Genomic DNA, 26,079 nt, shown 5'->3' on the forward strand with positions numbered 1-26,079 from the left:
GGGACAGCAGCAATAATGCTTTCCTCACCATAAGTTTAAGGGCCAAGAGATAGGACCTGGCCTTCTAGAAAGACATCTGGCCCAGAGAAATTGATTTTGGGGTATTCAGTCAATCGCTGAGATGGCCAAAATGGCCTTGAGAGAGAACAAAGAAGGTTCAGGACAGTTTCTGAGAGCAATGAGGAGGGGAGCTAACTTAGGGCAGGTAGGAAGATTGTCAAGTAAGGTTAAGGACTTGGCTGGGGTTGAAGACATTGACTTTGTAAGGGCACAAATTCACAAAGTTGAATTATTATTTTAAGAAGTGTATAGTAGACTGATTGTAAGAACAAAAAATCATTGTGGTTGGGTTGGTCAGAATCAGGGCCGTGAGGAAAGAGGTTGATGGAAGGCTAAGAGGAGAAATCTAGGGGATGGCTGATGTGCTAGTTCAGGGCATCTAGGCTGTTTGGGGAAGAAATGAAGCCAAAGCTTTGCTGACTCGGAGAAAAGGGACGAGTGAAGGAACTGAAAGTCAAAGAACTTGTTACCAAGAGAAAGGGGTGAGCGAGTTGGATGGTTAGCAGCCTGTCTTAAGACAGCAGGTAAGACTGCAGAGCTGGGACAGTTGGAAGAGGGGTGGGAATATCTGCTCATATATTTAAAAGCTTACTGCATGTTGTACTTATGATTAAAAAAGGAAAGGAGAAAATAATTTAACTGTAAATACCACTTTACTTAAAAATCTTAGCCTTGTGTAGATACAGTAAGTAAATGAAATAGTAGAAAAAAAGTCAACAAATAGAAAAAAAGCAGCTTAGGAGTTCAGTACAAGTTAAAAAATTGGGGGAGGGGCACAGACAGATACTTCCTAAAACAAATTCAGTTCTGATCAATGTTCGATAATTTCCTCGACAACAAAATCTGCAAATCTAAGATGCCAAAATGTTGGCAAATATCATAATTTCCAAATAGACAGCTAAGTATATGAGTATAAGCAAATACAAGTATTTATATGAATATAAGCAAATATTTTCATATCCACAAAGAAGATGAATTAGACACATATATATTTTTTTCTGATGGTGTAACTTTTTATTTCAATACACGTTCAATTCCCTTTGAAAAAACTGTGGTAAATGAATAAGAAGACTAACAAAAGCTAGAAAACACTACAATCTGGATCTTTAAATGATAAATTGTATTTAGGCTATTAAGGTAAACTTGATTTGACATATTTTTTTCTGCTTAAAAACTTAACTCAGGGTGGTGTAGACAGAAAGTAATTAAAGGTTCTAAAAGGGCTTAACTGGTTTCCAGAAAGAAAAAGGCAAGCTGAGAGAATTTGGCTTATTCTATTAAGCTGATTTAACTGGTTTCAAGAGAGACACCCAAGACCCCTTATGTTTTGTTCAGAATATCTGTTTTTTCCATCACAAGCTAAAGATACTGTCTCTATGCATGCAAAGGTATCTAGGTCTAAAAGATAATTTTAGCATCACATTCATTTTTTGATGACTAAAGTTCTCAGCCCTAGCAGCATATGGCAATCACCTGAGGAGTTTTAAAAATACCAATGCCCAGGACCCAAATCACAGCTATTCTGAATTAGTAGAGTGGAGATAGAGCCAGGCATCAGTAGGTTTTAAAAGCTCTCCAGCTGATTCTAATAGGCAGCCAGCCCTGAGAACCACTGTATTAAATGGCAATGGGGCTGTTTGGGCCTAAATTAGCTAAATAAACTTTTTCCTGCTCTAGGGAACAGGTCTAACCTAAAATATATTAATTATTTTTGGCTCTTTGTAGCTACAGTGGTAATTAGTGTGTCAGGAAGAGAATTCTGCCTGAGCTCTTTCCAATTTAGAGTCTGATTATGGCTTTTTGTTAGCTCACTCAGTCCTGGGAATCATCATGTTGCCTCCTGTGCCTTGGTCACTACTGGAATAAGTCCATCAGTAACTGCAAGGTGATAAATTCACCTTCGCAGGGTGCTAACAATTTATGGGCAGGAGTTTTCATGGCAACAATTTGGTCCAGTGAAAAAAATTGTGATAATTATTTGCAAAAACAAATAAAATATATTAAGAGTTTATTGTGTGCCAGGGGCTCTGTTAAGGGCTTAACCTATATGACCTTATTTAATCTAAGATATGTTAATATCCCAATTTTATGAAAGAAAACTGAGTCTTAGAAAGATGTATAGAGTTATACAGCTAGGAAATAGTGGTACTGGGTTCATATTCTAGAGCCTGAGCACTAAGCCATTATGCTTTACTAATAGCTAATTGAGTATTTTTATATAGTTTCTTTTTTCACTGATTAAAAACACCTTCTCTTTAAACTGAGATTTATGCCTGAGTGTTGGATCACAAAACTCGTTCGTCAGTTCCTTGCAAAACAGACTGTGAGCAATGGGGATAAATTCTTCAATGTTTGTACACATAAAAGCATTAAAAAATCAGATCTAAGTACTTTATATAAAGGCAGAATTTTTTAATGGAGTCAATGTGAAAAAGTTAAATCGAAATCAGAAGACCTGGTTTATAACTACCTGTCATGCCATCTCTCTTCCTAAGGAGCTCGTGTTGGTGATCAATGGAGAATGAAATGTCAAAATGCTCTGTGAAAAACTCTATACGATTATTAATTTCAGTTTTTCCTCAAATTTAACTAACTCTGTTGGCAAGTAACCAACAAACAATTCAATACCACTGAAATAATCCGAGTTGCCTTTTCCTAGTAATTCCTCCTTTAATTTGGTTCTTCTTCAGCTTGACCCAGCTTCATGCCTAAAATAATACCACAGAGCACATCAACAGATCAAGAAATGAAGACGACAGCAGGAGGACATTCAGTTCCTAACTGTGATTTTGATGAACACTGCAAAGTCTTGTCTCACAGACCATATTAAAAATACCAGACCACATGCAAATACCGCGAAAGCAAAAGATTAGAACATCTGACTTCCCGAATTAATAAAAATCATGGTTTTATAAAGTTGTAGATTAAGGAAACATACCCAATACCTTACATATGCCATTAATACAGACATTTCTGCTGTTGCCGCCTTCAAAGCAAGGGGTACCGTCAGTGACAGCATCCAGCATTTTCTCGGAAAACTGGCCATCTATGGGTCGGCAGTAGAGCTCACAAGGACGTGCTGAAGTGAAAAAGAGACAAGTCCTTGCAAGTTAGCTTTCTAGCTCAGCACCCTTCCCCCAGGATTTTGTACGTATGAATCCCCAAGTGTCATTCATCTGGAGATTCCCATCTTTTACCTGTCTGTGACACATGCTGTCATGCAGGCTTCTTTCTTTTAAAGCGTTTTACAACAAATTAAACTGGGAAGACTGCTTTAAAACGCTATGCCTTTTGTTACAAATGATGAGACCTTTCAATCCAATGTTGAACTGTGCTTATAAAAATAAGGCAGTGAGCATCTGGGGTTAACCTAGAAAATAAGTCATAGCAACCAGTGATGCAGGACTCCAGACAAGTATCCAGACTCCTCACCAAGATAAGAGGGAAAGCTAGAAGACTTGCTAAACTGTATTCCTGGGAGCCCCAGTTCCAACCAAAGAGATAAAGATGGCAGCTTCACTGGGTCAGGCTTCCGGGAAGGATTTTAATTGGTACTGACCAAGCTGACCTCGGCCCCCTGCCTTTCTGCCTTTCACTCTGCCCTCGTGCTGCTTGGGGTACAGCAGTCCTATCGCAACCATGCTGAGATGGCTGAGAGGAAGACAGAAAGAGTATAGCCCCTGGATTTCATGTTATGTGGGAAAAATAAATTCCTGTCCGTTTAAAACAAGGAAGCAAAATTTTTTTTTCTTTTTCTTTTTTTTTTTTGCTACTTGCAGCGAAACTCATTACTAACTGATAATGAGAACAGGTTATATTAAACTTATATCAGTATTTGTTCTGTGTAGGTACTTACACTCAACACTTCATATGCATTTCCCTAATTTTATCTCCACAAGAAAATCCTACATGGAAATTTAAGGTTTTGATCTAATTCTTACGGATATGCTAATAGATTTAGAGAATAAGTAACTTCTTAAACTCAGACTGTACAATAAAGCCAAGAGTTAGCCCTGGCCTGACTCTGCAGACTAAATATTAACCATAGAAACAGAGACTGGGATAGGCCCATTACCCTAAGAACAATGCATTGAGTTTTGAATTTTACCTAAGGTGATGTTCATGTTTTTTAAAAAAATAGATGATTTTCATCTCACACCGGTCAGAATGGCCATCATCAAAAAATCTATAAACAGTAAATGCTGGAGAGGGTGTGGAGAAAAGGGAAACCTCCTGCACTGTTGGTGGGAATGTAAATTGATACAGCCACTATGGAGAACAGTATGGAGCTTCCTTAAAAAACTAAAAATAGAACTACCATACGACCCAGCAATCCCACTACTGGGCATATACCCTGAGAAAACTATAATTCAAAAAGAGTCATGTACCACAATGTTCACTGAAGCACTATTTACAATAGCCAGGACATGGAAGCAACCTAAATGTCCACCCACAGATGAATGGATAAAGAAGATGTGGCACATATATACAATGGAATATTACTCAGCCATAAAAAGAAACGAAATTGAGTTATTTGTAGTGAGGTGGATGGACCTAGAGTGTGTCATACAGAGTGAAGTAAGTCAGAAAGAGAAAAACAAATACCGTATGCTAACACATATATATGGAATCTAAGAAGAAAAAAAAAAAAAAAAGGTCATGAAGTACCTAGGGGCAGGGCAGGAATAAAGACACAGACCTACTAGAGAATGGACTTGAGGATACGGGGAGGGGGAAGGGTAAGCTGTGACAAAGTGAGAGAGTGGCATGGACATATATACACTACCAAATGTAAAATAGATAGCTAGTGGGAAGCAGCCGCATAGCACAGGGAGATCAGCTCGGTGCTTTGTGACCACCTAGAGGGGTGGGATAGGGAGGGAGGGAGACGTAAGAGGGAAGAGATATGGGGATATATGTATATGTATAACTGATTCATTTTGTTATAAAGCAGAAACTAACACACCATTGTAAAGCAATTATACTCCAATAAAGACGTTAAAAAAAAAAATAGATGATTTTATGGCCAAGGAACTCTGGTAGGAGGAGAAGAGCCCCAAAAACTGTTTGTATTATGACAAATGCTAGGTTTATTAAACTTATGTATCTTGCCTTTGGAAATCAATTTTTTAAACATTTAAGCATTCTGACAAAATTATTACGTTTAGTAAACAATTTATAATAAGTTGCAATTCCAAATTTAGTGTCACAGTTCCTAACCATTTTAACTAAAAGACAGAACATAAACGTACAGTAAATAGCAAACATTGCTACATTTAGTCTAGTCTAAAACATCAATGAAGTGGGTTTAATTCATTTTTAACAATTAATTCTATTCCTGTTTTCATACCTTTCTATAGTTATGGTAGAATATATTAATTTTAATGCCTTCTTATGTTTGATGTGTATTTTGATATATTTGGAGATTACAATATTACCTTATCAGAAAGTAAAAACAATACTATTTTAGACCAGCCAAAGTTACAGAGTTTTGGTAATTATTTGACTGATTTTTGGTTGGGTTTTTGGTCAGGACTTCTTGTTTGGTTTTGTTTTTGTTTGTTTGTTTTCCCTCAAGCTGATCTGAGCCTGGTCATTAAACTGGGCTTCTTTTTTAAGTTAAATGTTACTTGTTAAAGCAATAAAACATTTTTAAGTTATGCCTTTTGCTAAGGTTTAGTATTTCTTAAAATCTGGCAAGGAACTGCACACATGCACATCACAAATCTCTTCTGCTCGTGCACGTGCTCCATAGTCCAATCAGACTTCACTTACAAGGCACAAGTTCAGACGTAAAATTATTAAGAGTTTTAAGACAGTGACAACAGAGCATTCAACCAAGTGTGAGGCCCAGGGTGACCGCACGGGACTCACACCCAAGGAGCCCTGCATCTAAATGGATTTTAGAAACTGGATTTTTTAAAATGGTGAAACTCAAATTGCAATCTACTCACAGAACATGAAATGCACCCAAATTTTTCCTTGACCTAAGAAATAATTTTTATCCTTCTTAGCAAGTTTTAGCTTTCGCTTCTAATGATCACTTCGTAAGTTCATTATCCAAAAATGTTGGGCCGCCCTATTTTAGCAGAATTGAAAATTCAGCCTTCGATTCACTGAGTTCATTCAGTTCCCTAAGCTTCCTTTGAGAGGATTAATCAGACAGTGTGAGGGGAGAGTTCACCAGTCCATTTGTTTTAGAGTTTTCACTCAGCTGAAAAAATGGATTGAAAAGCTAGAAGAAAAAAATCACACAAGCCCGACGAAAGGATGTGTCTAGGCAGGTGAGTGTACCTGAGACGGTGAAACACTCAACTCTGTGGATATTATGGAACCGATGAGGTTGGTGTCTGGGAGAGAGACTCTCTGATAGTCGGGTTGACCTTTGAGAACTAAGACCAACCGTTGCTCCTCCTGCCTCTTGGGGCAGGGCCCTGTGTCACAGGGGCACCTAATGACATACCCAGAGCACCAGGAAAGACAGAGAGGTCAGAGGAAAGGGCAGGGAAGCAGGACTTCAGAGTCCACCTTGTAAACTGCTTCAATAGCCCTGAACCTTCAATTCACAGTGGCCGCTTTCGAGCACAGGGTTCCTTCTGGCCTTGGGCACGCCTGTGGGTCATAGGTGTGCAGGCGCCTGGGGGTCATAAGTGTGCAGGCGCTGGGGGTCATAGGTGTGCAGGCGCTGGGGGTCATAGGTGTGCAGGCGCCTGTGGGTCATAGGTGTGCAGGCGCCTGTGGGTCATAGGTGTGCAGGCGCCTGTGGGTCATAAGTGTGCAGGCGCTGGGGGTCATAAGTGTGCAGGCGCTGGGGGTCATAGGTGTGCAGGCGCCTGTGGGTCATAAGTGTGCAGGCGCTGGGGGTCATAGGTGTGCAGGCGCCTGTGGGTCATAAGTGTGCAGGCGCTGGGGGTCATAGGTGTGCAGGCGCCTGTGGGTCATAAGTGTGCAGGCAGCTGTGGGTCATAAGTGTGCAGGCGCCTGTGGGTCATAAGTGTGCAGGCGCTGGGGGTCATAGCTGTGCAGGCGCTGGGGGTCATAGGTGTGCAGGCGCCTGTGGGTCATAGGTGTGCAGGCGCTGGGGGTCATAGGTGTGCAGGCGCTGGGGGTCATAGGTGTGCAGGCGCCTGTGGGTCATAGGTGTGCAGGCGCTGGGGGTCATAGGTGTGCAGGCGCCTGTGGGTCATAAGTGTGCAGGCGCTGGGGGTCATAGGTGTGCAGGCGCTGGGGGTCATAGGTGTGCAGGCGCCTGTGGGTCATAGGTGTGCAGGCGCTGGGGGTCATAGGTGTGCAGGCGCTGGGGGTCATAGGTGTGCAGGCGCTGGGGGTCATAGGTGTGCAGGCGCCTGTGGGTCATAAGTGTGCAGGCGCTGGGGGTCATAAGTGTGCAGGCGCTGGGGGTCATAGGTGTGCAGGCGCCTGTGGGTCATAAGTGTGCAGGCGCTGGGGGTCATAGGTGTGCAGGCGCCTGTGGGTCATAAGTGTGCAGGCGCTGGGGGTCATAGGTGTGCAGGCGCCTGTGGGTCATAAGTGTGCAGGCAGCTGTGGGTCATAAGTGTGCAGGCGCCTGTGGGTCATAAGTGTGCAGGCGCTGGGGGTCATAGCTGTGCAGGCGCTGGGGGTCATAGGTGTGCAGGCGCCTGTGGGTCATAGGTGTGCAGGCGCTGGGGTCATAGGTGTGCAGGCGCTGGGGGTCATAGGTGTGCAGGCGCCTGTGGGTCATAAGTGTGCAGGCGCTGGGGGTCATAGGTGTGCAGGCGCCTGTGGGTCATAAGTGTGCAGGCGCTGGGGGTCATAGGTGTGCAGGCGCTGGGGGTCATAGGTGTGCAGGCGCCTGTGGGTCATAGGTGTGCAGGCGCTGGGGGTCATAGGTGTGCAGGCACTTGGGGTCATAAGTGTGCAGGCACTGGGGGTCATAGGTGTGCAGGCGCCTGTGGGTCATAACTGTGTAGGCGCTGGGGGTCATAGGTGTGCAGGTGCCTGTGGGTCATAAGTGTGCAGGCGCTGGGGGTCATAGGTGTGCAGGCGCCTGTGGGTCATAAGTGTGCAGGCGCCTGTGGGTCATAAGTGTGCAGGCGCTGGGGGTCATAGGTGTGCAGGCGCCTGTGGGTCATAAGTGTGCAGGCGCCTGTGGGTCATAAGTGTGCAGGCGCTGGGGGTCATAGGTGTGCAGGCGCTGGGGGTCATAGGTGTGCAGGCGCCTGTGGGTCATAGGTGTGCAGGCGCTGGGGGTCATAGGTGTGCAGGCGCCTGTGGGTCATAAGTGTGCAGGCGCTGGGGGTCATAGGTGTGCAGGCGCTGGGGGTCATAGGTGTGTGCAGGCGCCTGTGGGTCATAGGTGTGCAGGCGCTGGGGGTCATAGGTGTGCAGGCGCTGGGGGTCATAGGTGTGCAGGCGCCTGTGGGTCATAAGTGTGCAGGCGCTGGGGGTCATAGGTGTGCAGGCGCTGGGGGTCATAGGTGTGCAGGCGCCTGTGGGTCATAAGTGTGCAGGCGCTGGGGGTCATAGGTGTGCAGGCGCTGGGAGTCATAGGTGTGCAGGCGCCTGTGGGTCATAAGTGTGCAGGCGCTGGGGGTCATAGGTGTGCAGGCGCCTGTGGGTCATAGGTGTGCAGGCGCTGGGGCTCACAGCAGCAGGTCTGTGTGCTGCTGTTTTTAGCACAGATTATTTACTAGGTATTCCTAAGACTCCATAGACCACTGTACTTATATTCCCTAGAAATCTGTTTCTTCCTTACTTCAGTTAACCTGTCTAATCTTGAAGGATGTACAAATTCAGTATCACAGAAGCAAGATAAAGGGAAGTCTCAAAATGAGGGCCTCTCCTCATAGAGATGTGTCATGATTATCACAGGGGAAAGGAGACCTTTCCAGTTTTCTTGTTTGAGGGCCAAGGCGTTATTTATAAAATGAATATATGCTTCTTATAAAAATCCAGGTGTATACAATAGAATGAAATAAAAATAAATTCTTCTTAGCCCACCACACTTATTCCTCAGAGGCGAGCGTTGTTAACAGCAGGTTTCCATTTGCACACAAATGGACTCATACTTTGCCAGTTCTGCAACTTTTTGACTCCTGGAGCAGAACACCATGGCATTACGGCTCACCTCATTCCTCTTAGCGACTGCATAGCCTTCCATTATGTAAATGCAACTTAATTCATTTGTCCGTTTCTTCCTGGATAAATAGTTAATTGCTGCAATGAACATCCTTGACCTCTGTCACTAAGGTCAAGGTTCATTTTTATGAATGAGTTGATAGTCTCTTAGGATCAAGTTGATCTCTTTGCCACTTGGTCCAAAGGTTTCTCCCTAACAGTATCAATCATTGCCATGTCAGTTAATTAGTAAACATGGGTTACGAGCCTTTGTTGAGTGTAATGATCTGCTAGTATTCATTAGGAAAGGTTAATGGTAATAACTACCACATTAAAACAACTGTTCTATGCCAGATACCTTATTAGAGGTTTCAGTGTGCTATCCCCTGACAATCCCCTCTGTGCAGAGACCAAGAAGGCCTTGGGCAAGATGTAAGAGTCAGGGCTGGGATCTGAACCCCTGTGCGTCTAACTCCAGCGCTCATGTGAAGGAGAGCCGCCTCCTGTGCTTTTCAGTCTTCGCCAGTGTGTGTCTGGCTCCTCCTTCTCACACTGTGGGCGCCAGTAGCAGCTGATCAATTTGAAGATGACTGGGGTGCCCTTGAGGACATTGCAGTTTGCTTGAGGAGCTTGTAAAATCCATAGTCTTGGAAGCATAGAGCCGGGAGGACCTCAGTAGGCATTGTACCAGCTTTGAACCAGGTTCATAGTCACAGAAAAGGAAAGTCGTGGAACCACGTACTGACCTAGCAGGATATAGAATTCTTTATGCTAAACTGACAAGACAGCGATTATTTAGAAAATGGTAAAACAAAGCATGATATCAGTGCACGATTGATTAGAAATGGCACGATGGAGTAATCTGAAGGAGAAGAGGATATTTCAGGAAAGATTAGTATATGTGTGGGAAAGAGAATTGAGCCAGCTTTTGACTGCTCTGAAAGAAGATTGGAATGATAGAAGCACAGCTTATGGGGTAACTGCAAGGACCTTTAGAATTCACCAGGTCATGATAAGGAGGTGAAATCAGCAACCATAACAACTGTCACTTGTCAAGCACTTACTGTATACCAGGTACCACGCTGAGTGCTTGACATACAGTCTCTGTCTTAATCCTCACTATTAATTACCCTGCAAGGTAGATATTATTATCCCCATTTTTCAGACGAGGAAACTGAGTCACAGAAAGGTTAAGTAACTTAAGGTAATATTAGACTTTCATGAGCTAGAATTTTTACATCTGCTCTCTGTAGAACTAATGGCTCCAGAGGCTAGTGATTCTCACCATATTTAAGACCCATGAAAGATTATTAAAATGGAGTCCAGTGGGTATTCTACCAAGTTTGCTTCTCAGATATAATCCATGAATAAATGCATTGCCTAATAACACGAAGAGTGGTTACTTTAAATATCTCATCAAAGCATTTGTTTTTTGTTAAAAATAATTCTGTGCCTGTAGGTTAGGGGTTAATAGCGTGAGCTCTAAGCTAAACCATCAGCTTCTACTGTACCACTCACACTGTGAGATCTTGGAAAACGTAATCTCTCTGCGCCTAAATTTTCTCTTCTAAATGGGGATAATAAAAGAACTAACATCATAAGGTGGTTGTGATAGTTAAAATGAAATCAGATAACCACTGCAAAGCACAAGAAGATCTGGGAAATAATGTTCAAGTAATACATTGGCTGTTATTTTAACAAAGCTCACTAAATAAACAAGACCAGCAAAAGCCTCTGGGTAGTTTCATCCTTCAGGGAGGGAGTCAAACAGCACAAGCCCAGAGGGAGTAAAACTAAGGCAGACATTGGAACTTCACCATTCTGGAATTCAGTGCAATGCTTGCCTTTGGATGGGGGTTTACTTGCTGTGAGGACCCGTTTTTTACAACCCTGAGAGTGAGCGCCGCCTTAGAATTCACACCCTCAGGCACCAGCCCTCCCCAGCAGGCTGGAACAGGTAATTCCTTTAGAAAAGCTCCAGAATAATTCAGGGCTGCTTCGTCTTTGTGCTTCATGTGTCCAAATAGAAAATCTCAAATCTAAATTCTAAAGCTCAAATCGAAGCTTTTGAAAAAGTGTTTCCCCTGCCTCCATCCTTCTACTTGATGTTTCCTGAAATGATTCCCTGGACTCAGCACACCTGGATGGATGCTCTCATCGCTCCGGGAGCAGAATTGCTCCCAGGTGGCTCCCTGTTCCAGTTCAGGCAGCCACAGAGCTGATCATGCTGCCAGGAGTGACGATTTACAGCAATACTGAATTATGCCTTGTCTCCGGAGTCTGCTGGCCCTTTTCCGGTGGCACTTTGTGATCTCTCCAACTCATTTTAACTTTATTCACTTTCTCAGACAACGTATCCACTGCAGTTTATATAAAATCAGTTGGTATTATTTATTTGCTTTTACCTTTCTCCTTTAAGTTTTAAACAGATGCTTTAGAAATTGTCTCAAGTTCCTCCAGAGTTTCAGTGTTTGAGTTTTACTCTGTTATATTTGTGTAAGTTGTACACTTTTCTTTCTCTACCACATGGATCATTGCATCCTTGAGCAGCCGTACACGCTGGCCTTGCATCTGGGGTCCATCCACGCTGAGGTGGGTCCAAGGCAAACGGCCTTACGGGTGGTCTCATTGAGCCCTCAGCTGGTCACACCACCAAGAAATTAACAGCCCTTCCCCCAGTAAACAGACCCGGAAGAGATCCCAAAAGGATCTTTCTGAAGAGGATATTCTCAAATTTTTCACTTAAAGAGGACAAGACGTAATACTCAAAGAAAATTAACTATTTGAATTCTTATCATATACAGATATTACCTATTACAATTTTTAGGACAATTTATGTTTTAAAAGTTACCTCTTTTTCTGGTTATTCGAAGTACCTACGTATAGATACACATTTTATTAAGTAAATCTTTAGAACGATTCTGTGCAGGAGATCACTCACAAGGGAACAGAAAATTGAACCTTTAGAATGGATTCAGTGCAGGACCCAGCATGATGGGATGGACCACTATGATAAGCAAGGTGGCTTCTGCTTTAGCAAAACAGCAGATCTTTTGTTTCTATGTGGTTGTAAACCTATGTCCAAGGACTTCTTGGACTTGAGGAGAACAAGGGAGAATATTTGTTGGGGTTGGTTTATGATAGTGGCAGTAGTGTTAGTAATGAGGCAGTAGTGTTAGTAAGAGGATGGTGAAGGGGTTGTGAATGGCTTTGGGGTGTCTGCAAACATCATCCTCATTATTCCATCATTTTCCCTCCTGAAGCCACAGATTCCTAGCCTGTGAAATGAGAGGCTTCTGGCTAGAAGATCTCCCAGGTTGCTTCCCGCAATGACACTCTCTTTAAAGGCTGTTTCTTTCTAAACACCAAGTACTCTTGTAATCAACTCTGTGCACGGCGCCCAGGTCCTCCCAGGTGTCCAGTTCCTGGGAGTGCTGCCAGCACTGGCCCTCAGTTGTCACCTTGGCCTAAGAGAGCTTCCTTGCCCAAGGACACTCACTCCTTCCTGGGGCAGACCACACCCAATGTCTGGGCCACGTGGGGCTTCAAGGACTGGTTGCCCCACCTCAACTGCAGCAACTCTGAAGGTCCTTTGAGCTGTAGAGCTTCCCGAGGGGTGGAGAAGCCCTCTGCTGAGACTGTGCTTTGCACCCCAGCTTCTCCCCTTGCCCAACCCCTCTTCCTTGCCTCTCCTTCCGCACCTGTTGAACTTCCCACACGCTAGTGTCTGTCTTAGAGTTTGTTTCCTAGGGAACGCAATTGCAACAATTCCTTACAGATGTCCCTGAAGGATCCTATCCCTCCAGGAGGAGCAGACTGTTGTCTTCTACATATGCTGGAAACCTCACTGGCAGCAAGCACTGATAGGGCTGAAATATTCAGAAGCAACAACTAAAAAATTAGCCTTAATGAGGACTTATTTGGGGGTTCTGAGAAAAACATCCAAAAAGGAAGAGAGATTCCAAGAAAGTGATGGCACCAAGATCAGGTTCTGGCCATTTCCTGATAGATGATGCAGGATGTAAACATATTTCTATTCACATAGGCTAATCAAGTCCCTAGGAATGTAAGTTAGTATAAGTATCTCAGCTTCTTAATCAAACAGACTGTATTCTTCAATTCCAGCTCCATTATATAAGACACTATAACCCAGAATAAGTCACTGTTCTCTCTGAGACTACGTTTCTTCATCTCTGAAGGATGGGGATGGGTGTAAGTGAGAAAATGTATAGCCTCAGCTCTTCACACTGGTGCTTCCATGAATATGATCAAGTGGAGTTTGGATGCCTTTTTTTTTTTTTGCCAGGAGTATTGATAAAGGAAATGCCTATATTGGAAAGTAAGTTGATTTAAATTAGTAGTTTTCAAACCCCTTAGGCAGAAGAATTATTTTTCTTTTATCAAGATCTTGCAAATGAAGCAGATAAAAATCAGGATTTTATTAAGCAGAAATTTTATAAGTTCAAGTATATGATGCTTAAAAATAGTTCAGTGGGATCCAAAGAGACTATTAAGATGAACAGAAAATTTTGAAATCAAGTTTACAGATGGCAGTTACAGACATATGGCAGCAGCACCTAATTTTTTTCTGTGGGTTTTTTTGTTTGTACAGCATTGAAAAATCTTGACTCACACAAACAGCTGTAAATGATAACAGTTTAGAACAACTTGACCTGTAATCTCAGGATATTTCTCAATTAAATTGTGTTGATGGGAGACTTTTATTCTAAGGTCTGTAGAAAACCAAATTAATTTGTGTAAGTTAATGTATTGGTGTTTTTTGATATGTTAAAACTCAATATATACTGTTTTTGAGTGTAAGCATTGTTCTTTATTGCACTTTTAAAAATAGTTTAAATTATTTCTTTTGGAAAATGAAATTATAATAGAATCAAACATTTTTGGAAGCCCTGGAACGGAGTTTGAAAACTATAAGGTTTGATGGAGATTCTATGCTTATTCCAAATGTTTGAATCTATGATTCTTCTTCTGTCATCGGCTACTTAGCAAATTGCCAAAGGTCACTTACTAAGACACTTAACACTGTCTACTGAGTGGGTAGAAAACTCTGCTGTAAGTTAGTTTATCCCCTGGTGGCTTCTAAGGAAAGGCTGGGAGGGTGTAAAGTGCTCAATGCTTGGCACAGATTAAGTGCTCTGCACAGAGCTGTTGTCATGAATGCCACATTGCTGTCACCAGGGATGCCCAGAACTAAGCAAATAGCAGCTCTGTAGGATAGAGTTTGATGGGGGAAAGAAATCAGTGTGTTGGTCAAGATGGTAGTTACTTGGGTTAGCAGGTAAGTCATTATGCTCAAATAATAGCACAGGAGCCTGTAAGAAAACCACTGGGATGGAGAATGGAGGCTTACAGCCCAGGAAGATGGTGAGTTAAGCAGATGGCACTCAACTAAATTCCCTCACATGGTTTATACAGCCTCAGTACAGATGCAAACCGATCACTCCAAAGTGAGTGAAATCTGTGTCTACTTTTATAGCTCTCATTTCTTTAACACCTATTGCTAGGCTATGCAAAAAGTGGGCACACGATAAATGCTTGTAAATCAATGAAAAGTCAAGCTGAACCAAATCTTTTCATTCTAAATCCAGCTACTTGAGCCATCAGAGTCCAGCAGACACAAATTCAACCCTGAATCTGGCTTGTGTGGGGATCCCAAACTAAGCACCTGTCACAACACTGAGGCAGCTATGCCATTTTAGTCCTGGAAGAGTGCTCATTCAGGGTCTATAGTACTACTGACTCAACTAGTTCCAACAAAACAGAATGTCCAAAATACAGGTATAGGTAGTACCAACTGGCTATACCTTTCATAACCATCGGGTTTTTTTTTTTTGCACCCATATGAGTATATACACGAGCTTTCCTGTATTCGAGTGCTTGGATCATAAAGTAAAATTGCACCAAAAACCAAATGACTCACTCCCCTAGAGCATGAATGATGCTAAACAATGGGAGACAAGGAGCAGACGTTGCCCATGACAACCAACAGCCATCAGGGTATTTTGGAGACACAAAGAAGGAAAAGCACTTTTTTTTCCAAAAGCAATTGACTATATCATTTTTCTAACAGTCGAAATATGTAATTTTCATTCATTGACTGACATCTACAAGTCCTCTTCTGTTCTATCCTGCTGCATTTCAGAAACTGAATAATCACAAAAAACGTGGTTACTTTTCACCATCTTGTCTCAAATCTCCTTAACTCAGGAAAATCTTTCTTTCATTCTCTGTTTGAATAACAACAAATAGCAGAGATACTCTTTGAGGCTAATCTATAGCTAACAGTCAATGATTCTTCCTCATTTTCAGGAGAGAATGCGTCACTGGTGCTGATTCAAGGGAATCACTGCCAAAGCTGCTGCTTCATTCTCCAACTCTGTTATGCCCCCATCCTCTGATATGCATCCTGTAGATGCTTGATTTTACTTTTTACCCTTCTTATACTGTTCTATACATTAAAAAATGTTGATTTCTGGCCCAGAGCTGGCTTTTACTCATTTCTGATCAAGTTTCTCATTCATTTTCTACCATCTTGTCTTTCCTTGTGCTTTTCTCCTCTCACTTGGAATTGATGACTCTATTTTGAATGCCTTGTCCTTTCCTTATGCCAAGAGAAAGACTACTCATGCTGAAGAATCATCAACTACTTCCTTGGAAGACTTCTTTGAAATTACTCCAAAACCATAATGATCTTCTTTTCTTAATTTCTGCCAAAATTACATTCGGTTCCACAGGCTCATCAACAAGCACTTTCATCAGTGATTAGTTTCTGAATCCCTACAAGCCCCACTTATTGCTTAGTTGCACCTCAGCTGTTTTGAAGTGAGCCATCATGTTTGATAAACTTCTCTTTTATCTCCAATAGAGCTCAGCATGGAGTTGGAATATTCACCTTCAACATTTACTGATCCACTTAACCAGGTCAGTGTCTCCACCTCCTAAAATATAAAACTCTTGATGGCACAATTCTCTTTTTGTTGAACTTTGCAAGGCACCACAGGTACCCTGACAGATAAATGCTTTCTGATAATGGCTATAGTCTTAGATCTGGAATATACTGTTACAGCTCCTTACCTGGATTAAAAACTGGAAACCAGTGGTAGAATTCATTCTTGTAGGGAACAGTGTCAAACTCACTGCACTGCATCTGCCGAAATGTTGGTGTATCCGGGCGACAGGGGTGAACGTTGCACAAGCGATAGCGTTTTCTTTCTCCAGTGCAGTACTTCCCTCCAAACTTTGGTCTACACATGAAACACACAAACTCTTCTTTAATTTCCTTAAAGGCCAGCATTTTCTGTTAAAAATCCTCTGGCATCCGGCCATGCCCCTTCCTTGCCAAACCATGTCCCTCTCTAGCCTCAAAACTCACCGTTTGAATAAATTCTTCAAATTTCCCACATTTTTTGCTGTTGCCCATGAACATTCAGTCCCAAGTATACAGTTGCCTGTTTTGAAATAGTTTGACCCCATAGTCAATTAGCTGCCTGGTCATCAGTTGTGACTTTAGTTTTGTTTCCTCCTTTTCATTCCCACCATCACCAAACTAGCTCACCCCTTATCTCCATTCCTGTCTGCCCTCTTTTTCCTCATTTAACCTACTGTACACACTCTTCTCTGGCTAATTTTTATGATTGCCTTAATTATTTTAGTTTCCTCTTTACAAATCTTTAATGGCACCCCATGTCCACAGAATCCAGTCCAGCCTCTTGAGCTTGGCATCCAAGGCCCTCATGATACTGACTTACCTCACCTGAACAACTTTTCTTCCCACACTCCTCCTCATTTGCACACTGCTCCCATGATACAGGCTGACTTCTTTGCTTTTATTTTTTCTGTGCCTCTAGATAGATTTCCGCTCTCTTAAGTCTCTAAACATCTACATACTGCCTGTGCTTTAAGGACCAATAAATGCTATCTCCATCTCCATCATGAATTCTTCCTGAATTCCTGCCAGAAGTAATCTCCTTCTCCTCTTAAATGACACTTTATTATCCTACTGTAGGCACTTCCTGCATTAATCACACCCAAAGATAATTCTTTGACCAAGGCAGTTCACATTCATTAACTCCCTGTAGGCGGGACTAAGAATTGTCCTTGAGAGTTGAGGGTAAGCTGGCTTCCTATTTGTGATGATGGAGTGACACTCTATGACTTGGCACCTCTCCAAGTCATGTCCATCCAAGAGCCTTTTGTGAGCCAAGCCCTGCTGGGTTCTCACTAGACAGCTGACCGATACATAACAAGGATACCGTCTCAGCGTTCGTTGGTAATGCACTGACCTGAGTCTGTGACCTGAATCACAGAACTGAATCTGTTACTGTGTTTCCACTGCTATGGTTCTCAGTGAACTTAAGCAAACCAGCTACTGAGATCAGACATGGTCACTCATCCAAGGAGACTCTAAGACAAACTGTAGCCTCTGAGATGGGAGTTGGGACCATTTTTTCCCCCTGAAGCCAAGTTAGAGGATCATCTTTCATTTCCTCAACAAGGATGTTCCTTTTCTGACAACCGCGGATCACTGACCGTCCTCCCAGGAAGGCTACGGACTGGTAGTGGCTGATACAGAACACTGACAATAGGTCCTAGAACAAATCACCTGTGTTTCCTGATCTCTGAAATGGAAATCACTTTTCTGATCACATTGAAACAAACTATAAAATAAAGATATTCTGTAAAGATACTTTTTAAGGGATTTCTGGTTTTGAATTTTTGAAGTCACAGGAACCTTGTATTTAAACAAAAAGGCAAGATTTTAAAACAATTTTGTCCAAATTCCTCAAATGTACACTTACTTATATGCATGGGAGATGGTAAAGATAGCATAATAACTACCATTTACTGACAATTTTATGTAGTAGATATTGTGTTAAACTCTTCATAGATGTTAAGTTATTAACCCCTAGGAGAAATTATATATATATATGTATAGTTTATATGTATATATATATATATATATATATATATATATATATATATATATACACATGCATATAGAAATATATTTATTAATAAAAAGGAGAAGTAAGATTTGGAACTGAGACACTGAGAGAATTATAACCATATTTATCACTTTTAAAAAATGTGACTCTTACTCTTTAATGCAGACTAATGTAAATCTAGGTAAAAGAAGTTCAATACATTTTCTACTTACAGGAGGCATTGTATGTACACTTTCTAAAAATTATACTTGGGAACTAGTATACTGAGAAATAATGAAATTAAGAATGTAATATATATTTGGAAATCAAGGAAATACAAATTTAATTCATATCATTATACAAACTTAAAATATGAAAAAATTAAGTAATTTGATTAAAAAATTGAAAGCCACTTGTGAAATAACGTCTATGGAATCCTTGACAGGCTAATATGGAACTCTAAGGTTTACAAAATCCTAATCTAAAACATTAAAAATAATTATCCTCAAAAAATGTGCCTAGCTATTTAATGAGTCACCTAAGGGAAGAAGAATATTTTTATAAAATTATACATTCATTATGATGGAAAGAAAGCTGCCATCTTATCAGCAAAATTGGGTATAACTAATCTCCACTGATAGAATGGGGTTATTTAGAAGGATTTAATTGTGTAATCTCCTAAAGTCTTTCACATAGATTGTACTTTTAAAAAAATTTTGCTTATTTCTCCAAATGATGGAATCAGCTTACTTACCCAAGTTCTAGTAAGAATCCAGTGCCAAGCCAAAATGAAACAAAGCAAAAAAGAACCACCTTTTTTTTCACACTCTATGAATCTTCCTCCTGGCTCCCTTTCATCTTTGGGAACATATTTGACTTCCTTCAGGAGGCTTGGGGTCACTGAGGTCATGTTATCCACGACTAGTCTCCCAGTGCTCATGGAAGGAAGGGAACTATCTTTGGCTGGACTTACTCAGGGTTGTTGCAGAGCCTCTCTGCACTCTGGGCTCCAGCTCCGCAGGTCCTGGAACAGTGGGACCAGGGTGACCAGCGGCCCCAGCCTCCGGGAATCCTCTCTGGTTTCTTGCCCACTGTGATACACTTGCCAGCCATACACCACTGGAAAGGGAAAAGGCAGGAGATGCATAAGTCAGGAAGGTTCCCATAGTAAGCTGAGTCAGGAAACCTAGCAGTCTAAACCCAGTTCTCCCAGAGCAAGCAGACTTCCTACAAGTCACACATCAGATGTAGCACAAAGAGAGCCTCACAAAAGAATTTCCCCCAAGAGTCTTCGGGTTTTAGAATCAGAGAATTTCAGGAATTAAAGGGAACTTTACAGTGCCTAGTTGCAGTGAATGCAGGAGTGTTACTCAAAGTGTGACTGGCAGATTGCACCCCGGAAGTAAATCAACACACCACTTCCTTCACTGAGAAAGTCTCGCTATGGAAAGCATGTCAGCTGAGTATGCTTAGTAATATAGTTGTTCAGTAACATAATTGATTTACTTTCTGGTGCAAGCTTCTTATCTTGTTGAAGACCATAACAAACATTTTGCAGACTGGCACTGTGATAACACTTCTCTATAGCCTCTATGGGTATTTAATGTTTGCAACAGATAACATCCTCCTGCAAAATGTCCACTCATTGCCAGAAAACACAAGTTGTTAAGAAGCTGAAGTTAGGCATCAAGAAAAATTTCTGCTTTCCTATAACTCTACCCATTGTTTCCAGTTCTGATGTTTCAAGTGGCTCAGGAAAAAGTCCACTCTCTGCCTCTTCAAGGGAATCCTTCAACAACTACCAGTTTAGGAGGGTGAACACAGGAAAAGGGAAACAAGAAATGCAGGTTGGTTGTTAGAAATGGCCACATTTCCTGGAGGATCTGGGCATGTTTCATCTGCTGGTCTTCTCTTTCTCATTATTTCTGGTCACTGTATTCTGATATTCTGAAGTTCTGTAATCTCAGTGATGGGTCATGCCACACTCAAGCTGTGTAAAGACACCCACTAAACACATAAATCCTAGGCCCACAAGGAACCCAAACGGTGTTGTTGAGCAGCACGTACTACCCTGTTCTTAGGTAGTCTGAAGGGTATCTAACATCTCTGAGTTCTTGGGTATATGGCTTTCCTGCTCAGTAAGGTGCGTAGGACTTCAAGAAATGCAATCAGGTCAGATGATGAGAAAGAAGATAACAAGTGGTCTAAATTCAGCATCTTTGGAAAAAAGCCACTGGCTTGTCCTTCCCAATGTTCAATATGGAGGGGGGAAAAAATATCAAAATGAAGGTTGATGATAAGCCCAGCAGATGTTACTGACCACAAACTCCACAGAAATTCATCGGGAAAAGATGGGCCAGATGTTTTATAATTGGAGCGTGGCCCTCTCTCCCTAACTACTTGTTTCCAGTGAAGGCTCAAAAGGAGTCGCGGAAGTGGAATCCTTTCCTTTGGCAAGTCTGACTGCGGGATGATCTGCCTTCACCCAGAGGCAGCTGCTCTCCAGGGCCTTCTCCTCTGCTCTCTCCAAGAACGCTAAGCCCTTCACCCACCACCTTCCTTCCTCAGCCGGACACATCACTGACACGTCACCTTCTTCTCACCACATCGCGTCCCGTCTGCAGCAGCGTCCAGCTTGGAGCGACAAAAGCCTTTCACAGAGCACCACAGTGTCTGGCAAACATTCTGGAAAACAAACATGAGATTGTACTTTTTTTTACTTTCAAAACTTGCACAAAAGCATTTCTACGGTGATGGTAAAATGTACACACACTCACCCACATACCCACAATAAATGCTGCGGTTGTTAGTGAGTAACGTGATGCAAAGTAATCACACAAGAACCCTCAGTTTAAACTTAACTTGGACTTTGTCATCACTCATAAACAGTGGTCTATAGGCCATTCTAGGCAATATGAAAATGGGAGGTAAGACACATTTCCCAAGAGTTGAATTTCTATACGTGTGGCACAGTATCCAGCACTCACTGCCCGTAGGCAGGGCAACTGGTGACAGTAGTCATCAAAGAGCAATCCAGACTGTGATGGAAGGTGACCTGATTACAAACAGCTGGGCAGTTATAACTTGAGACTGCTCATGAAGGAAAGTGAAACTATTCCATCCAGAAAACCTCAGCTTATTTACTTATTACCCAAAATAGCCAGCTTGTCTTAGCTGCCAGGGAGTGAACTGAATATTCCCTCACATTTCTCCTCCTGCAGTATGAACAAGGGAAGGTTGACAAGATTCTTACATAGCATCTGAAATGGCTCAGCTGCTTCCATCCACCTTTTAGTCTTTCTTCTATCCACCCATCTGCCATCATTCCATCTACTTACTGTACTCTATATTCAATATGCTCCTTCATCATAAGATCTTGTATTTTTAACTATTTTAGAAAATTCTTAATTTTTATCTTTCTAAATCTTGCCTCTCCATGATTACAACTTTTGCAACTATTCTCTCCTTTTGCAACTCATAATTAGTGTTGATGGACCTTCCTATTCCGTCCTTCATGTTTCAACTTTACTTTCGTATTTTTTAGCTCTCAATTTTCTTATACATAAAAGTTGAAAAAGCCTGGATTTCTATCAGGAAAAGGCCAGCCTCTCCTCCATCACACAACTCTGAGAAACACTCAAGTGGGATGGGAAGTAATTTTCTCAACTCTAAACTTCAACTGATTGATTTTCTCTTCAGCTCTGGCAAGTCTGCTGTGTAACTCATCCACTAAATTTATAGTCAATCAGGGTATTTTTCATTTCTAGAGGTTGTAATTGTTCTTCACATCTACTTTAAATATATCATATAGTGCTTTTTTTCCCCTTTTCTTATATAAAACCCCTCTTTTATACATCTATTTTATTATCCCTACCTAAAAAATTCAATTATCCAAATCTCTTGAAGGTTTATTGTCTTTCCTCATTTAGTTGAAGATAGACTGTCTTACATTTTTAATTAGGTGCTGAATTGTGAACTCAACTGAACAAAGCTTTATCTATTGGGGTTTTGTGCATCCTTAGCTGAGTGTTGGCTCCTCCAGGGCAGTTTTTCAACCTTTGTTTCTACCAGGCATCCCATGGTATTATCAGGTCAGAAATATTTTCATGTTAATTTTTTTGGCATAGGGGTTCTCAAACCATGCGAGAGTATAAATATGAACTCTAAATTGGCATGAGGCTGGCCCATGGTAGGAAGTTTCGAGTGAGAAAGTTATCCACTAGCATCCTTCCCCCTCAAAACTCAGGCTGAGATAAAAGATGCTTCTCTGTCATCTCCCTTTGTTGGTGGTGGATTTCTTCTAATCTACTCTGTCATGGAGGTGTAGCTCTTAAAGGCTCCCAGCTTCAGGTAGGGGTCTCAGCCCTAACTCACTGTGCTGCTCAAGGTGAACATCTCATTGTCTGTTGCCATTCAGATGTTAAAATCAAAGCCCTTTAGTTATTTGATGCTTATCACTCCTTTTTTGTCCCCCCCCCAGGATATTTTTAAACTTTCTTTTAAATTCATAATGCATTTATAAAGAATGATATTCTGGGTGAGGATACACAAGAACTCTCTGCACTATTTTTGCAGCTTCTTTTGAGATGTAAACTATTTCAAGATAAACAAAAGTTATAATAAAGAAGGATGATGCTACATTCTCTAGTATTTTAGGTTTGTTTTTTTTTTTTAATATTGAAAATGATTAGGTTATCTTGGCTGCAATATGCAGGGATTTGAAGTCTTCATTCACTTATTGATTGAGTGCCTACTATGTGCTAGGTACTACTGAATGTCAGGAATAAAAATTCCCTCAGAAAGCTTACAATATAGTAGGGGAGGGTATAAACAAGTAAGAAGCAACTATAATATAGTCTAGTAAAAGCTTTGTCAAAAAAATACACAGATGTGAACAATAGGATGTGAAGTGATATTTAAGCTCAGACTCAAATGATGAGTAGGAGGGATGGTCCAAAGGAACCAGAGCATGTAAAGTTCTGGAGGTAGTGGAGAACTCAGCATGTACAGGGAATGAGGTTGTTCAGTGTGGATAAACAGAATATAAAAGAAGATTTGACGAGAGATAACCAGAAAAATCCTTACCTCTATAAAACACCTACAATCCTGGAGAAAATATTCTAAATGTTTTAAACACATTCCTGAATTGGTAAGAAAGGGAAATCCTCAGAGGCTAAAAATGTAGGAGAAATTGTTAATCTGAAGATACAAACCTAGTAACTTAGATTTTAGTTTTGATGGTCACTTGGGCACTGGAGAAAATGCCTCACGTCTATGTAGGGCAGGAAGTTGGATTTGATACCTCATATAAGGCCATAACCCCAAAGGACTACCCCCTGACTGAAAGAAACCTTGGAAAACAGCTGGGAAACTTGTCTGTTTTGACTTTAACTCTAGAAGGAGTGGTAAAATGTTACCCCTGAGAGTTTGTATCCATACTGGCCCTGATCTCACTCATGTAGGTAGTCAAACAACATCCAACCAATAATTTATTTTAAATGGACCCAGGGATGGCAGTGAAATTTCTCTCTGAAAGAATGTGCCTGCCATCTAAACCCTAAAGAATAGCCTGACATGAAGTTTCATAACCAAGAGTTCCCAATAAAAGCAGAAATTGACAAAAGGAAATAATACATAATAAGTGAGACCCTGAAGAAACCCCAAATAGGAGAAGCAGACCCACACAGACTCTGGACATCAGAATTGTCCATTATAATTTGCAATTATAAATTGCAAAATAAATGTGTCTTATATGATTAAAGAAGGAGAAGATAATATTGAAAGTCTGAATGAGAAATAAGATCATAAAAAAAGCAGAGAATATCTAGAAAAATAACAAAAGAAACTGTTCCAAGTTAAAAAAAGTACCATATAAATGAGATTAAAAAGTCAATAGACAGGTTAAACAAAGGACTGGACATATCTGAAAAGAGAACTAGTGAGTTGGAAGGGAAAGAGGAAGAGATTACACAAAATGCAGAGATATGAAGAGATGCAAAATATGAAGGAGCGATTTCAAGATACGAAAGATTAGTGATAAAATCCAACATACATATACTTAGAATTCCAGGTTAGAGAGTGGAGGGTTAAAATAATATTTTAAGAGATAAGGCCAGAGAGTGAGAGAGAGGATGAATCCTGAAGCCCCTTTTAAACCATTTTAGAGAATTTGAATTTTACTGTAGGGGCATAGGGAGGCTGTGAAATATTTTAATAAGAGAGGAACACAATCAGATTTCCTTCATAAAGGTCAATTTGGCTGTGTTTTGGAGAGTGGAGCAGAGTTGAGGGGGAGTGGTCAGAGTCTTAGAAAGGAGACCAATCAGGGGACTACTGAAATCATAGGAACAGGTGGACTTTAGGATATTTTGGAGGAAGAATTAGCATAACTTGGCAACCAGTTCGAAGTAAGCTGAGGGATTTTTGCAACAACCTTACCTTCTCTGCTGTCTTGCTTGTTCTGTCTGAGCAGTTACTTCCTCTTCAGCGTTCTCTCTCTATGTCTCTTTTTGTATTTATCTGACTGTATTGATATTTCTCTGTCTGCCTCCCCAACCAGAGAATGAGCTCCTCAAGGTCAGAGAATTTACCTTATTCGTTTTTGAGGTCTCATCTTTTTCACCCTATTCAGTACACAGCACAGAATCTGGCAGGGGTCAGTGAGACCTGTCTTGTTCTTGTCTGTGTATTAACACTGACACTTGCGCACTAAAAGGGATGATTTCAGAGAATAGGCAAGATCCAGATCACAAAGGGATGCCATACAAAGGAGTTGGGACTTTATCCTGTGGTCAGTGAAGACCCTAAGAGCAGAGAAGAGCCACAGTTAGATCTGTGTCTTTTTGAAATAACTTAAGCAAGAGTGTGAAAGAGGGAGAGGTTGGGTAGGAGGTAATTACACTAGTAAGGAGAGGTAATGAGAAACTGAATCAGGAGAACAGTAGTGAGAATGAAGATGACAGGTCAGAGCCACAAATGCCATCAGAGGTTAAATGTCAGGGCTTGACTTATCACTTGGATGTTGAAGAAAATAAAGGAGAAGAATGAATTAGGGATAAATCTTATTCCTACCTTGGCATCTGGAGGTGCTCTTCAATCAGAGAGGAAATTCAGGAAAGGGGGAAACTTTAGGGATTAAGTTGGTTGCTATGGAGTCTGCAGGTGTGAATAACTGTGATTCTTGAAAATCACTGTAGAATTTTCTTTACCACCACCCAGTTGCAAAGGATACCAAGGAGGTGGGTCAAGGAATATAAATGGCCTCAACTTCAATCCTTCTGCCTTACAGACATCTTGCCATGAATAGAAAGTTTCCATTTCTGGATCTTCGGATTTCCAAATATTTCCCTGGCCCTTCCTTTAGCATGATGGATCTCAAGCCCTGCCCATACCCACCAGAGGCACCAATATACCCAACACTTACTTCTACTTCCTGGCAGAAGGTAGCATTGGGGCCATACTGCAGCTGGCATTGGTGATGAACATCATAGATCACTCCGGGGGCAATGACGTTGGACTTCAAGCCTTTCTTTTTGGGGTTGTCATCAAGACAGAACCCCCAGCCTCGGCTGAAAACAAGTTAATAGAAATGAGAGCAGTTGCTTATGATCTCCTCCTAAATGAAAGATTTAGTCTTTCATTCAAGAGAAACTTCCATTCCTCTAGTGTACTCTGTCCTTCAAGACAACTTTATTTCTATCAGGCGCAAGGTGAGAGTTGTCTAAAAGGAAATGCAAATCGCATCTCACACCATTTGTTCAGATGTGATCTAAGAAATACAAGCAGTGGTAAAATGAGAAAATCACCATCTTACCCTAAATGGGGTACAGTGACCACTGACTTGTCCTGACTTGTCCTGGTTGTTCCTGCCAGTCCCCAGGGACTTAACTCACGATCAGGTCATAAAGAGCCACCTTCAGACTGGAGCAAGCTGAAGGGGGGGTGGGGGGAGATGGAGTATTCACCTGGCTGAGGC

At 41.5% G+C, this 26,079-nt stretch overlaps 1 protein-coding gene across 3 annotated transcripts in view; it reads right to left on the reverse strand.

The window, feature by feature from the left end:
* ADAMTS12 (ADAM metallopeptidase with thrombospondin type 1 motif 12) overlaps positions 1–26,079 on the reverse strand; it is a 415,782-nt gene that overhangs the window by 118,110 nt on the left and 271,593 nt on the right. For all 3 annotated transcript variants that reach the window (XM_036846885.1, XM_036846887.1, XM_036846886.1), the window contains 5 exons: positions 25,528–25,672; positions 20,697–20,789; positions 19,078–19,223; positions 16,255–16,424; positions 3,006–3,139 (listed from right to left, as the gene is read on the reverse strand). In XM_036846885.1, the coding sequence (XP_036702780.1) occupies positions 3,006–3,139; positions 16,255–16,424; positions 19,078–19,223; positions 20,697–20,789; positions 25,528–25,672 (688 nt within the window). The remainder of the gene's footprint in view (positions 1–3,005; positions 3,140–16,254; positions 16,425–19,077; positions 19,224–20,696; positions 20,790–25,527; positions 25,673–26,079) is intronic.

The sequence above is a fragment of the Balaenoptera musculus genome, chromosome 3 (genome assembly GCF_009873245.2).
Source record: "Balaenoptera musculus isolate JJ_BM4_2016_0621 chromosome 3, mBalMus1.pri.v3, whole genome shotgun sequence".
Classification (NCBI taxonomy): domain Eukaryota; kingdom Metazoa; phylum Chordata; class Mammalia; order Artiodactyla; family Balaenopteridae; genus Balaenoptera; species Balaenoptera musculus.